At 46.9% G+C, this 15,343-nt stretch overlaps 1 protein-coding gene across 1 annotated transcript in view; it reads right to left on the bottom strand.

The window, feature by feature from the left end:
* The window catches only part of ANOS1 (anosmin 1), a 213,298-nt gene extending 200,760 nt beyond the window's left edge, over window positions 1-12,538 (bottom strand). The window contains exon 1 of the mRNA XM_030934773.1: window positions 12,260-12,538. Coding sequence (XP_030790633.1) covers window positions 12,260-12,466 — 207 coding nt within the window. The 5' untranslated portion in view covers window positions 12,467-12,538. The remainder of the gene's footprint in view (window positions 1-12,259) is intronic.
* Between the last annotated feature and the right edge of the window lie 2,805 nt (window positions 12,539-15,343).

A 15,343-nucleotide genomic window follows, 5' to 3' on the forward strand; every position in this document is an offset into this window, starting at 1 on the left:
CAGGTGAGAGCCACCATGCCTGGCCCATTATGTGACTTTTTAAGTGGTAACAACATATCTGCCTTATCTTTATGAGAATCAGGGTAATGTGAAACACAAAATTATGTATTTTTGAGCTCACTAAGAAAATATTTTCTGAAGTATTAATAACCTGAAGATAACCTGAAAAGTAAAGAAAAAACCTTATGAAATAAAAAAGTTATAATTCAAAACAAAAGGGTAAACAGAATGTGAATTAAGAGCCTTGATTAGTTGCTGGATTCTTTTCAAGCCTTTTGATGAGGTATTGTTTCTCAGACTCCCCTAAGGAGAGGTTTTAAAGCTTCAAGGATTAAAGAACCCCAAAACTTCACATCTTTACCATCTTGTTCTCATGTGCAGCCTTGAGAATTTTCAAAATTCTTTTTTTGAAAGATTTCCTCACTGCCTAACTTTTATATTTTGCAGAGATGCCGGAAAGAATTATAAAGTGTAAACACACACACACATAACCAAAACCCAAACAAAAGGCAGTGAAGCAAGCATGTCAGGCATACTGAGCTTGTGGAAATGGCTGTCACATACATGCAAGCTACAATTACCACGCACAATGACTCCACACATGTCCCATCAACATACACAACAGCAACACAGCCAAGAATGAGGACACCATGATGTTTGTTATTCGCAGGCAGCAAACATCCCCTGTGATGTCCAGGACTCCAGCTGCTTGGAACGCTTCCCCAAGAATCTCGATAAAACTCTATTTCATTACATGCACGGAAAATTGGATGGGCCTAAACAAAAGCAATTGACGAAAAACAAAAAAAGACATTCTTCATCTGAAAAATATCAATACCCATGATCATGAGTTAAATTACTATATGTAAGGACTTAAAAGATGATTCATGGCTTTAACAGTTTCTTTCTTCATGTCAACAACTTGCAGCAATTTTATTAAATGTTTGTCCCTCTCTCCAGTAGAAAATAATTCTCTTGACCAGGTACGGTGACTCACACCTGTAATCTCAGTACTTTGGGAGGCTGATGCAACAGAATCACTGGAGGTCAGGAGTTTGAAACTAGCCTGATCAACAAAGCAAGGCCCATCTCTGGAAAAAAATTAGCCAGGTACAGGGTGTAACACACCTGTAGTCCCAGTTACTCAAGAGGTTGAGGGAAGATTTCTTGAGCCTAGGAGTGCAAAGCTACAGTGAGATATGGTCATGGCACTGTACTCCAGCCTAGGTAACAGAGGGAGACCTTGTGTAAACAACAAACAAAAAATTCTTAAAGAAAGTAATTGTTTTGGAGACAAGAAGCACATCTCACATATGCTGGGGCCTCACAATCTAAGATACCTGAAAGACAGTTGTGTTTTGCAGATTCTTATTGGTTAGAAGAATGAATTGGGTGGGTACGTGCACCACCACTCAGGATGGTGTTGATGGACTGATATTTTTCAAGCCATTTTCTATCACACCAGCAACCTTCCAATTGTCCTCACCTGTGCAACTGTGGTGCAAAACTATGTCCAGAAGCCAATGAGTAAGTGAGAAATCCCATCCTAGTTCCCTCACAACTGAGTGCCTCTGGATCGTAATATAGGTGCTGTTTCCCCTCTGTCTTCTCTAGCTGCTAACATACTTCTTAGTATAAGTGGGGTCATTCAGTACAAATATCTAGGAATGTGACAATGAGGGCTTGAGTTTCTGCTATGGATCCTTGGTTATCTCATTTTCAGGCCTTCAGTTTTCTTATCTGGAAAGAAAAATAACATTCCTGACCTCACAGAGTAGTTGTGACGGTCAAATAGATATTTTATGTGAAACAACTGTGTCAACTTCAAAACACTGTAAAATGCAATGCTAAATGCCTTCTGTCCTGTGGCTCAGGAATTTCGGAGAGCTTCTACCTTCCACCAATTCAGAAGCTGTGTCCAACCGTAAGCCAAGAGATGAACAGCCTCCTTTTCCTCACTTCTTCTTTCTTAGGCACTTTCTTAGGGGTGCGGCCAAGGATCTCCATAGAGATCAACTGAAAAGCATTAAGAGTTGAAATTCAACCAGATTAGCAAGAACCAGCAAGACACACACTCCTGAGTGTTGTGGCTTGAATGTGGCATCAGGTTACAATGGGCATGCTCTTAACCTGCCTTGCAGAACAAAGCACTTGAGCTTTGTGGCTATTTATTCCTTCTCTAACAAGTTCCCAAAGCCTGGCTGCTAGCTGGGAGGCTGATGCTGTATCATGGCCATTTAGGTTATGGTCCCCAACAGACAGACCACACTGTTACAAGACTCTCTATTTATACACATGCTGTTCCAAGCTGGAATAACTCAGCGAGCAATTATGAGACGTTCCCTAAAAAGATAAACACCCTCCCTCCTCTGAGATCTCATACAAAAAACTCCATCTATTGGACTGAACTTGTCTGTTTACAAATAAGTCTTAGCCTCAAATAGACCCTAAGTTCCTCACGTACAGAGGTTTTAGCTCATCTTTGGAATTGTAACAATCTACTGATATTAGCTGAAATAAATGCAACTTATTAAATCAGTACTTTTTTAAAAAAAATATTTCTATAGGTTTTGGGGGAGCAGGTGGTATATGGTTAGACAAGTAAGTTATTTAGTGGTGATTTGTGAAATCTGGGTGCACCCATCACCCGAGCAGTGTACACTGAACCCAGTGTGTAGGTCTTTTATCCCTCACCCCCTTCCCACCCTTTCCCCCGGAGTCCCCAAAGTCCACTGTATCACTCTTACGCCTTTGCATCCTCATAGCTTAGCTCCCACTTACAAGTGAGAACATACAATGTTTGGTTTTCCATTCCTGAGTTACTTCACTTACAATAATGGTCTCCAATCCCATCCAGGTTGCTGCGAATGCCATTAGTTCATTCCTTTTTATGGCTGAGTGGTATTCCATTGTGTGTGTATATATATATTTATACACACACACACACACACACACACACACACACACACACACACACATATACCACAGTTTCTTTATCCACTCGTTGATTGATGGGCCTTTGGGCTGGTTCCACATTTTTGCAATTGCAAATTGTGCTGCTATAAACATGCGTGTGCAAGTATATTTTTCATATAATGACTTCTTTTACTCTGGGTAGATATCCAGTAGTGGGATTGCTGGATCAAACGGTAGTTCTACTTTTAGTTCTTTAAGGAATCTCCACACCGTTTTCCACAGTGGTTTTACTAGTTTACATTCCCACCAGCAGTGTAGAAGTGTTCCCTTTTCACTGCATCCACATCAACATCTACTATTTTTTGATTTTTTGATAATAGCCATTCTTACGGGGGGGTAAGGTGGTATCGCACTGTGGTTCGACAAAGCAAACAAAAACAAAGTGGGGAAAGGACGCCCTATTCAACAAACGGTGCTGGGATAATTGGCAAGCCACGTGTAGGAGAATGAAACTGGATCCTCATGTCTCATTTTATACAAAAACCAACTCAAGATGGATCAAGGACTTAAATCTAAGACCTGAAACTATAATGATTCTAGAAGATAACATTGGAATAATCCTTTGAGACATTGGCTTAGGCAAAGATTTCATGACCAAATACCCAAAAGCAAATGCAACAAAAACAAAGATAAATAGGTGGGACTTAATTAAACTGAAGAGCTTTTGCACAGCAAAAAGAACAGTCAGCAGAGTAAACAGACAACCCACAGAGTGGGAGAAAATCTTCACAACCTATACATCTGACAAATAACTAATATCCAGAATCTACAAACAAATCAGCAAGAAGAAAAAACAATCTCATCAAAAAGTGGCCTAGGGACATGAATAAACAATTCTCGAAAGAAGATAAACAAATGGCCAACAAACATGAAAAAATGCTCCACATCACTAGCAATCAGGGAAATGCGAATCAATCAGTACTTTTTAAAGAAAGAAACAGATCCAGCACCTAAACAGACAGTGATTTACATGAAAACAATCTACAAAAGCTACATTTGTTCCTTTCTGGGCGTTTTTTACATATTGGCTAATAAGGAGAACTATTTTTATCCAACCCTCTTTACCATCAGGGAAAATTTCTCCCCTCACCTCTTTGAAACCATACATAAATTACATTTTTAAAATATACAAAGGATTGCACGTCCTGGAGGAGGCAGCTTTTTGGGGGTATAGCTCCTCTGGTTGCATGCTGAGTAAATCCAACGTTGGCTGATACCTGAAATATTGGGGCTCCCTTGCCTTCTTCCTAGACCTGCCATGTAGTACTGTCGTTAATGATGTCCTCTCACTCCAGCTACTGCCCACCTACCCTACCGCTATTTCAAGCTTGCCTGAACAGTGCATATTTTCACATTTCATTGAATTCTCAACAATGAGGGAGCATGATGTGCTTACCTACTAGGTCCAAGAATTGAAATCTTTTTACTGAAGTCATCAGGAGCTAGAAACTAAATTCAAGTAACAGAAAATCTTCTGAATCTGTTTCTTTATTTAAAATTATGTTTAGGCCAGGCGCGGTGGCTCACGCCTGTAATCCCAGCACTTTGGGAGGCCGAGGCGGGCGGATAACGACGTCAGAAGATCGAGACCATCCTGGATAACACGGTGAAACCCCGTCTCTACTAAAAAATAGAAAAAATTAGCCAGGTGTGGTGGCGGGCGCCTGTAGTCCCAGCTATTCGGGAGGCTGAGGCAGGAGAATGGTGTGAACTCGGGAGGCGGAGCTTGCAGTGAGCCAAGTTCATGCCACTGCACTCCAGCCTGGGTGACAGACACTCCGTCTGAAAAAAAATAAATAAATAAAAATAAAATAAAATGATGTTTAAACTTTGTATTCCCTCTCAATTTTTTTAAAGGATAATAAATGAAGTCTTAGCTGAGAGTGTAAAAGCTAGGTTGTATTTTTACTTCTTCTACCTACTAGCTTGAACAGGTCATTTCTATAAGAATCGAGTTGTCTGATCAGAAAAAACAAAAGTGTTGAATTGGACCAAGTGTTTCTGAAGGGAGGTGTTTAGACTGGGTTTCCTAGAAGCAGAGGTTGAAATGGGGTTTCTCAGACATGGGGTAATATTGGGGCAGGGAGAGAAGCTCTCAGTAGAAGAGGGAAGAGAGGGGGCAGGAGAAGGCAGAGATAAAACCTGTGTGGGGATGGGATCTCAGCCTGAGCCCTGCATGAGCCTGATCCCATGCAATGCTTTTGGGCATGAATTGCATTACAGAGCTGATTCCAGCAGGCGGCTGACCTCCTATATCCCCTGAGCGGAGAGCCAATTGCCATGGTCTGCCCACATCAAGGGAGGAGGATGCATGACCTTGCAAGCAACATGGTGCCCATCGGCCAAAGGTTAGTCCCTTAAAAGGAAGCAGCTGTAAGCTATTAGCAGCTGATACAGGAGCCGGGAGATGGTGGGGTGAGAGGCAAGAAAGAGGTCAACAACTGCATCGACTGGAGAAGGAATTGGTGTCTATCACCTCTTTTAAAATATTTCAGAAAACTCCCCAAAATGACACATTTTCCTAAGATGATGGTGCAAAGAGAACTAAAATGTCATGACTATTCATTTTATCAATCAGTTCTGGTCATGGCGGCAACCTAATGCTAATCTAAAGCTTGAAAGAGTTATGGATATCTTGGATTAATGTAAAGAGGAAAAACTAGGTCATACTTAATAAATGCCATATGTTGATAGACAACCTGCTTTCAAAATATGGAGCCCAGAGTAAGTTAAATGGAAAGGTTGAAAGGCAGCTGACTTCAGAACCCTAAGGCTCTGTGAGCTTAGATGATGCCCAGGAATTATGTTATTCTACACTTTACACAAGGCATTGCAAAGATGCATTTTCAGTTATTTCTGTTCCTATTTCATAAATAAAAATGCCTTTTGATAATATAGATATGCTTCATTAATTGCTGCCCCAAACCTCCCTTTCTGGACAGCAATACCAAGTAATCCATTGGAACGTCTCCATTTCTGACCTAATACAAGCAGTGCCCCCTAACACTTTCATAAGTCTCTCTACCTTAACCCCAACATTTTATACTCACTCACTGAAACATACCTGGTAGGTTAGAACATGAAAGGTGGTGAATTTATTCTGAATAAATATGATAACCTCCAAATTTATGATTACATTTTTTAAAGTGGGAACACTTGCACCAACAATATTACCTTTTTAATTTAGGGGTCCAAATACACACATGTGCATAAATAATATCATATATATATATATACACTTGTATATATACACAGAGATATATATCTGATATATATATATTTGATATACTGCATGAAGAAATAAACAAGTTAGTAAGTGTGTTTTCTATTGTTTTTAAATGTTCTATTACAGTCACAATAAGGTAGAGTTTTAAATCATGTTCAAAGAGAAATACCATATTAAAAACACAAAAAATTGCAATGAATAGCATAAGGTTTCTTTTGGGTCAAAGTCAGAACATGTTAGAAATGCAGCCAGAGAGCCAATAACTCAGATCAGGAAACATCAAGATCAAACTGCATCGAGCCGTGTCGCTGCCAGCGGCTCTCTAAATGCCTGGCCATCCTGCAACATAACTGAAAACTCAGCACAGGGCAAAGGGACACAGGATAGGCTGGGTATGAGCACCACAAAATCCGTTCCTCTGAAATCTGTGAGCCTGGGGCTGATTTGTAGCTGCTGGGGTTTTGATGCACTAATTGTTTGTTTACTTTTCTTGGAGGAGAGGCTGGTCCTCTAAGTGGAATGATCTCATCACCAGCTTCATTCTCCTTTTTGCCAAAACAAACAGCCTCCAATTACTGCTAGGAAGAGCCTGTGATCCCTAATCAGCTACCGAAGGGAGTCTATCAGTGGTACTTTATAGGGTGAATAATGTCCCATTAAGGAAAAATCTCTTAACATCAGTACAATTCTGGAACCCCAGGGCCAAGCTGCTGGCAACCTGCTATTTGTCTTCCAGCAAGATCCCATCCACTTTCTCCCTGGGCATTCTGAAATCTGGCCAAGACACAGACACACATACACACACACCTCGCCTCACTTGCCCACGGACTACTACTTTTCCTCAAACCCTACTCTCTTGAGCCTCCATTGAGAAAACACAGGCAGAGAAAGAGCAGGTTCCAGGCCTGCCGATGCTGAGATTGCCAATGGCAGGTCCCAAGCCTGCCCATGCTTACGGAACTTATTATGTGTAGAGCTCAAGACTCCGCTACACCTGTGCCACCATGGGCAGACCCAGGGGAGGTCAGAGGAGCAGGAGTGTCCAAGATGAAGCATAAGGCATGAAGTCACTCTCATATGCATAAAGAGTCACCTATAAAGAGACAGGGCTTATCTCAGGCACCACCTCCCTCCTTTCCTTCTTCTTTAATCTTCTAGGGAAGTTGAGAACATAAAAGGAGAGATGTTTCTCCCTAAGGGAGCATATGTCAGCATCGTACCCTTTAACATTACAGGTGACCCTATGAGGAACCACCACACTAAAGTAGGTTTAAACTTCCCCAGATGGCTGCATCCTTGACATACAAACAAAGCAAACAAGGTCAGTTTCACAGACGTATGACCAGTGCAGTCCACTCCATGCTCACAAGAGGACCTAGGCTTGGGGTATGCTCTGCAATGGCCCATGCTGAAATTCTTTGAGTTTGAGTTTTGTATGTAAGTCAATAGCACACTGCAGTACTCACTGGAGAGTGGACATGTCAGCTTACAACCGATCCTGACTCCCACCGCACCCTCACCTCTCCAGGACAGGTTCTCACCGCCCATTCCCCCATCACCGGCACCCCAGGCCCCACTGGCCTTCTGCTCACCACCTCCCATCACATGATCCCTGCCCACTATGATCCCTGCAGGAACCTGGGCATGGGTGTAGGGAAGATCAGGGTTGGCCATATGCATGTCCTACAGTGTCCCATGGTATGGTTGTGTCTGTCCCCATTCCATACTAGTAGCATCACGGCGTGTTTGGTGGGTGGCCAGCCCGATTCTGAGACACTGGAATGGCACACCCACTGAGGAGGTTGCAATACACCTGGGAGCTGCCCATCTGCTGGGGGCAGGAGGAGCTGGCCTACGACGGGGAAGCACCTGGCTCAACTTCCAGAGGACGTGTGCCAGGCAAGAGTACAATCCCTGGGTGCAGCAGCAGGCAAAAGAGGGGACCTGGCCAGCATCATGCCTGAGCACATGTGTCTAAGCCCAAGGCCTTGGGGGAGCCTTCTCTTCCTGCTTCCACCATTCCCGAGTCTGGCCTGTTGGACCCTCTGGCCATTTCAGGGCTCCCTCCAGGAATTCAGTGCTCTGATATTTGCATGTAAAACTGGCATTGCACAATATAAAGAAGAGTTAGTGTCATGCTAATAATTAAACTTTTAAATTTTCTTTACTGAGAACGACATGGAATAGGAAATTTAAAACACCATGACTAGTTAAGAGAAGCAAGTGGCAGAAGAAAGGAAAACGTTTTATATCTTATTTCCTTGAACGCTTTTTTTCTTGCTGAGTAAGAGGCCCCACGTTTTTATTTTGCACCAGGCCCTGAAAATTAGGTAGTCAGTCCTGAAGTACATTATCCAGCTAACCAACAAAATCTTAAAAATAGAAACAAAACCAAAAACTAGAAGCCATCCTCACTGATAACCCAGCTAAATCGTCAATGAACTGTGTGATGAGCCAACTTTTCAAGATCTCTGAGTTCTTCTCTAATTTAGTAGCTGCCTTCTAGGAGTGTTGTGGGGATTAACAGAATAGTACTTGTAAAACACCCAGAAGAGTGGCTGCTCCTTAGTAATCTTCCGGGTAGTGCTAGCTGCTGTATTACCATCACGTGCATTACCCCAACATGTTTTGCATCCTGATTGCATCTTGCAGGGCAGGTGCTTCTCTCCCCCACGGGGCATATGAAGGGTGGACATTCAGGAAGGTGGTGTGATGCACCCAAGCTACCCATCTGCGAACAGCAGAGCCTGGGTGTAGAGCAGATCTGCCCAGTCCCAAAGCCCACTTCCCTGCTCCATACCTCACAGACCCATAGCTCCTCTTTACTTTGCTAACTGCACTTATGTATTCTATTTGTGAGCCTGAAATAGCTCCGTGCCAAATGCCCTGGACAAAGCATCCTGGAGCCAGATACTGACATTTCAGGAGATGCTAACATGCACTGTTTCTTTTCATGAATGAAGGGCAGCATTCAGTAGTGAAATGATGGGGTTTCCATCCCATCTTCCTTTCTTCCTTTCCAGGTCGGAGCAGTGCCGGATTACTCAGGTACCCCTGGTCTGCATCCCCATGCCCATGCCTCAGTACTGAGTCCCTTGTGTTTTTGGGCGTGGTTGACAGCCACTGTGTGCAGGTGGGGCAGAAGCAGCCTATAGACCTGGAGGTGTCAGGTGCGAACATCTACCCACCACTTTTCTGTCTTGTTGCTGAAGGACTGGGCAGTGTAGGACAGTGGGGACAACTGGGACACAGACTATGAGAAAACAGCTTCCTCTGCAGGCCTGTGACAGCAGGTCACTGCCCCAGGGAATCTGCGTCGCTGCCTACCCCATGAGTGCATAGGTTGCGCTCTCCTGAGGCAAGGCCTGACAGCTTTCATACTTGAGAGTCCACATACCTGGCCAGCATCCAGGCTGGAGGCCAGGCAAGCTTCTTCCATCCTTAAACATAGCCTGAAACCATGCAAGAGAAGATGGAAACAGGCACCTGCTCCAGAGACAGCTTTATGGGTGGGCTCATTAGCAGAAGTTGGGGGGAGTGACCCTGTAGGAAAGGGCTCTTCCTAAGACTTCCTGTAGCCCAGACTTTATAAATAAACTAATAAACACCACATGCAGTGTCATGAGTTGTCTGCAGACTAATTTCTCTACCTTCCTTCTTTTTTTTTTTTTTTTTTTTTTTTGAGACACAGTCTTGCTCTGTCACCCAGGCTGGAGTGCAGTGGTGTGATCTCGGCTCACTGCAACCACTGCCTCCCAGGTTCAAGGATTCTCCTGCCTCAGCCTCCTGAGTAGCTGGGACTACAAGCATGTGCCACTACACCGGGCTAATTTTTTGTAGAGACGGGATTTCACGTTGGCCAGGCTGGTCTCGAACTCCTGACCTCAAATGATCCGTCCGCCTTGGCCTCCCAAAGTGCAGGGATTACAGGCATGAGCCACTGCACCCGGCCCATCTTCCTTCTAATTTTATATATATATATATATATATATATATATATGGCAAGCGGTGGGGAACAAGGAAGCTTGGGGTTTTATAAGGAGAATGTGTTGCTGTCTTTTCAGATCTTAAAAAAGCTTAATCCCCGCAATTTAGATAAATCAGATAGGCATTACCAGGTTAGGGTTAAGGCTCCCAGAATGGCTTTGCAATTGATTACAAACACAGCACTTATTAAGTCTTAACTGAGTAATTTGCAGCTTATTTCACTCCCAGCTAATTAAAATGTAATCAGGATTGTCTAGCAATGTGCATTCTGTCAGCAGTTTTTCTTCCAAAAAGAAATCATGCCAAGGAGACCACAAGAAAAGCCTTTCACGGGAACTGGCTTCATCTAAGCTGCTGCTTTAGCCACTGAAACTGTAAAACAAATAAATTACAGCACTGACAATTCAATAAAAAGAAAAAAAAAGGTACTCTTTCTCCCTAGAAATAGGCTGCTCCGTTTCGTTGTTTTCTGTTGTTTCAAACAATAGTGTGGCATCTTCTTAGGAGAGTGACATTCAGGGTAGGACGCGGAGAGCTGGAAACTAGGTGCCTGGGGACCGGCCCTCCCCCGGCTCTGTCCAGGATGTCTGGGTAATTTCACCACAGGAGGTGAGCACTGGGTCTTCCATTCCCCGAAGACGCAGGAGGACTGCAGAGCGTGCCCATTTCTCTGACACCCACGAGATGCTGCTTCTACGACTTAGAACAAACTCAACTGCACAGCTTCACCAGCTTCACCAGCCGGTTCAAGATCATCCCCGAGGGCTAAGGGGAATCACTTCCACACTCCATCCGTATTAATATAGCCTCCTCTGGCAGCTTAATTTCCAGGACCCCTAGAGGGACCCTCCGCCCCTTGACCCAGCCCCGGCAGGAGGGGCGCCCACTTTAAGAGCCAAGGGTTTGGCTTCCAGTTCCCGCCCAGTCCCCACTTCCCCTTTTAGTCCCTCCAGAATTTCCCTGAGGCGAAAAACTGGGAACTTGAAACAGGTGGGCACCTAGAGATAGAGGCGATAATGAGAAGGAGAGAAGGATGAGAGGTTCAAAGTAAGTGGAGGATTTCAGAGCTTGCGCACTCGACAGGGCTAATACAGGCAGCAGCTGCACTCGCTCCCGCTGAGTCCCGAACCTGCTCTCGTGCGCCCACCCGCACCCGAAGCCTCCGCGCAAGTCCCGGGGGGGGGGGGGGGGGTCCGCGCCACAGGGCAGAGTCCCGGCAACCCGGGAGCCAAGCGCGCGGCTCCCGGAGCCTCCCACACAAGCGCGCGCGCACACACACACCCCCATCCTCAAAGAACCTACGTACGGGGTTTAGGGGACGGTGCCCTCCGGACTCGTTGCGGAGTATCCAAATAACGGCCCCGCCAAATTCCCTGTCCCCGGCACTTCTTCCCTGACGCTCTACGGTAGTCCAGAGCAAGACCTTGAATATTTGGGGTTCCGAATTGAGGCGCACACAGCCACCCGCACCCGCCACACGCGTATACACGCACCCTGGAACACGACTTGGCACAAGTCCCCTGGCTGGGTCTCCAAGGGTGGGCAGCGAGCTCTGAGCCCGCAGAGGGTGAAAACCATCGTTCAAAGTGTCGGCCGGCGGGCACCTGCGGGGCTGGAGCTCGAGGCGAGGTCCCCGGGCGCAGCCGGGCGCGCCTCCCGGACTCCCTGCCAGTGCCCCGGAGCGCCTGGGACTCTTTGCAGGAGTCGCCACTCGCTCGGAGTCTTGCGCACTCAATTACCGGGAAACAGCCACATCCACACACCCACCCTCGGCATTCATGACTCTCCCTCCCCAAGGAAATCGCCTTTGGTTTCCCGCTGGGAAGGAGGGAGTTGGGACAAGATGCCTCCGGCTTCTTTTTCGTTTCGGGAGCCGGGAAGAGGCTGGAAAGGACGGTTCCAGCACCTCGACTGTAAGATCCACGTCCAGGGGAAGCCAGGATCAGCCCGCGGCGCTGGCCGAGAACTTTGCGCGCCCAGGCTGGGAGGCGCGCGCCCCGGTGCGCCCCCGCCGCGGCCCGCAGCCGCAGCCCCAGAAATAACCCCGGGCAGGCGGGGACCTCCCCATACCTGGAAGTGCTGGAAGAAGGCGGAGATGCGAGTGATCTGCAGGCTCAGGCACCTGGAGGCGCAGCGGGCGCGCTGGACGCTCCCGGCAGACAGCGACTCGTCCAGCCGTCGCGCAGCAGCCGCGCCGGGGCCGGCCGCCAGGCAGCCCCTGGAGGCCGCCAGCCAGAGGCAGAGGGTCAGGACAGCGCTGGGCACCCCGAGCACCATGGCTGCAGGTCGTGGGCGAGGGCGCCGGGCGCGGGCCGAGGCTCCCTGCTCCGCGCCGGGGCTGCACTACTGGGGACGAGGCAGCCGCTGCGACTAAGCCGGAAAGTTCAATCCTTCAACTACTGCCGGACCCTCCCATCCGACCTCCCTCCCAGCTCGCCCTCGAGGGGTGGGGTGAGGGGGACAGACGGCCGCACCATTGGCTGGAAGGCGTGTGAGTGACAGGGGGGCCGGGCGCAGGGCCCGTGGGCCGGTCTCGGGGGCTGCGAGCTCGGGCGCTCCGGGGGAGGGCGACGCAGAGCGGGTTTCCACGCCGCGCGGGTCTCGAGGGGCCGGGCTCCCACGCAGGCGCCTTTCCCGTCCGCACCACCCGCTTCCTGCCCCTCCCACCTCCCCCCTCCGTCCAGGTAAACGTCAGGTGTGAGCAGGTCCAGGCCTGCCAGAAAGGTTGCTCCCTTCAGCAGGAGGGAAGAGGCCTCAGGACCCCCAGGGGCGTCCCACCTGCCTGGGGATTGACCCCGCGCCCCTAAGTGGCCTCTTTTCTCCCCGACCTCTCCTGGGTCCAGGCTTTTCCAACGCTTTCACATATTCGAATTCCCTTTGCCCAGGTAGTGGAAAGAAGGGAAGAAAACTGAAATGGCAGTAAGGCAGACGGGGAGGGGAGCGTGGACATTTGCCCTACAGTGTCCCGGAGACATGTTGCTCCTTCTCTCCCTCCTGCATTTCTTCCGTCCTTCCCGCATCCCTCCCTCCCTCCCTCCCTTCCCGCACTGTTTTCCCGGGAGACAGTCTCAGTGCATAGCTAACCACCTTTAGGTCCACACGCCTTGTTTCCTCAGGTGTCTGTTTTCCTAGTAAGCCTTGCACGCCCAAAGTGAGTGATTTATTCTAAATAGACTTGCGTCTTAATCTCTTTCTTTCCCCATGATTTCTCCCTAGCCTCTTGACTCAGGCTTTTTAGCTTTGGAATGGCTGCTCCGGCCTCTCCTGTCGTTTTTTCTAGTGTTCTCTCAGCACAGGAATTCTCCCTCCCCAGCCAGGATCTTGCCACAGAAAGACAGGAGGCATTGATGAGACACAACCTGTGACAAAGCTCTACACTCCCCTGAGCTCCATCAGGAAGTGACAGTCCTCGTGCAGGTAGAACCCAGAGAAAAAAGACCCAGGCACACTCCTATTCGAATGGACAACAACTGACTGCTGTTCCTTTGCTCTGACATCTCCGCCGTCTCCTACTCAATTGCGCTTTCACCTTCGAAAACATAGGATCTCCATAAGCACCCAGCTAAACACAGTCAGGGTATCTAGATGCACTCGCTCTACTCAAAGCTACATCGGAAGGCCCGAATCCTCTTTGCACAAAGCCTGTATAGTTGTTTTGCAATTTCCCACTCTTTCCCCTATTCTTATACACAGGTTCCACTCTGCAATTTTGAGATCTGCCTGTTAACAAATTGCAGTGACAGCCATCTGCAGCTATCCTATTATGAATGCTTTTCAAGTGCATCATCTTACATGTGTATTTCTTCACATAGCTTAAATCAGGAAGGCCAGTCGAATTAATTGGCCTTGGTGTGTTTCTCAGCGAATTAGAAAATCAGGGTCATCTTGTTCAAAAGGTTCTATAGGCAGAGCCAGTTTCATGGACATACAAGCTGTACAATGGTACAGTCGCACTCTTAAAAGGCCTGTTCTGCCATCACCATCCTGAAACTCTTCACAATTTTTGAACAAGTTTCCCTGAATTTTCATTTTGTGTGAAGTCTCACAAATTATGTAGCTGACCCTACCTGTAGGTTTTAGCCATGACAATGCTTTACTTCAGGGGTCCCCAACCCCCAGGCCTTGGACCACTACCTATCAGTGGCCTGTTAGGAACTGGGCGAAGGCAGGCCAGGGAACATTACTGCCTGAGCTGCGCCTCAGGTCAGATCAGTGGCGGCATTAGATTCTGATACGGGCTTCAATCCTACAGTGAACTATGCATGTGAGATATCTAGGTAGTGCACTCCTTATAAGACTCTAATGTCGATCTGAGATGGAACAATTTCATCCCCAAGCCATCACTCGCTACCCCCAGGTCCATGGAAAAACTGTCTTCCATGAAACTAGTCCCTGGTACCAAAAAGGTTGGGGCCACTCTTTACTTGGGCTGGAAACCTAGTAATTTTGGCATAAACTTACATGACTTCAGTGATTTGTTTTAAAATTGCTCAGAATTACAAATGGAAATATTTTTTAAGTATGTTAAACATAATATTAACCAAGAGTAAAGAAGCTAACTATAGTGACCCCAAGCAAGCATGTGTATAAAGCGAAGTGTCAATAAATAATGTCTGAATACAGAGATTGTCTTCTAAATGTTGTCACTTTAATTTGTGAATTACTAAAAACATTTCCAAAAGCTTAGGGGATCCTGTCCTAGTGTTTCTTTGGAGTTTTTTTGTTTTGTTTTGTTTTAGGACGGAGTCTCATTCTGTCACCCAGGCTGGAGTGCAGTGGCGTGAGCCACAGGGCCCGGTCTGTTTGGAGTTTTAAAGTTAAGCAAGGCCGGGCTTGGTGGCTCACGCCTGTAATCCCAACACTTTGGGAGGCTGAGGAGGGCAGATCACGAGGTAAGGAGATCAAGACCATCCTGGCTAACGCGGTGAAACCCCATCTCTACTAAAAATACAAAAAAATTAGGCGGGTGTGGTGGTGGGCGCCTGTAGTCCCATCTAGTCGGGAGGCTGAGGCAGGAGAATGGCCTGAACCCGGGAGGCGGAGCTTGCAGTGAGCAGAGATTACGCCACTGCACTGCAGGCTGGGTGACAGAGAGAGATTCCGTCTCAAAATTAAATAAATAAATAAATAAATAAATAAATAAATAAATAAATA

Source organism: Rhinopithecus roxellana, chromosome 7 (genome assembly GCF_007565055.1).
Source record: "Rhinopithecus roxellana isolate Shanxi Qingling chromosome 7, ASM756505v1, whole genome shotgun sequence".
NCBI classification, from domain to species: domain Eukaryota; kingdom Metazoa; phylum Chordata; class Mammalia; order Primates; family Cercopithecidae; genus Rhinopithecus; species Rhinopithecus roxellana.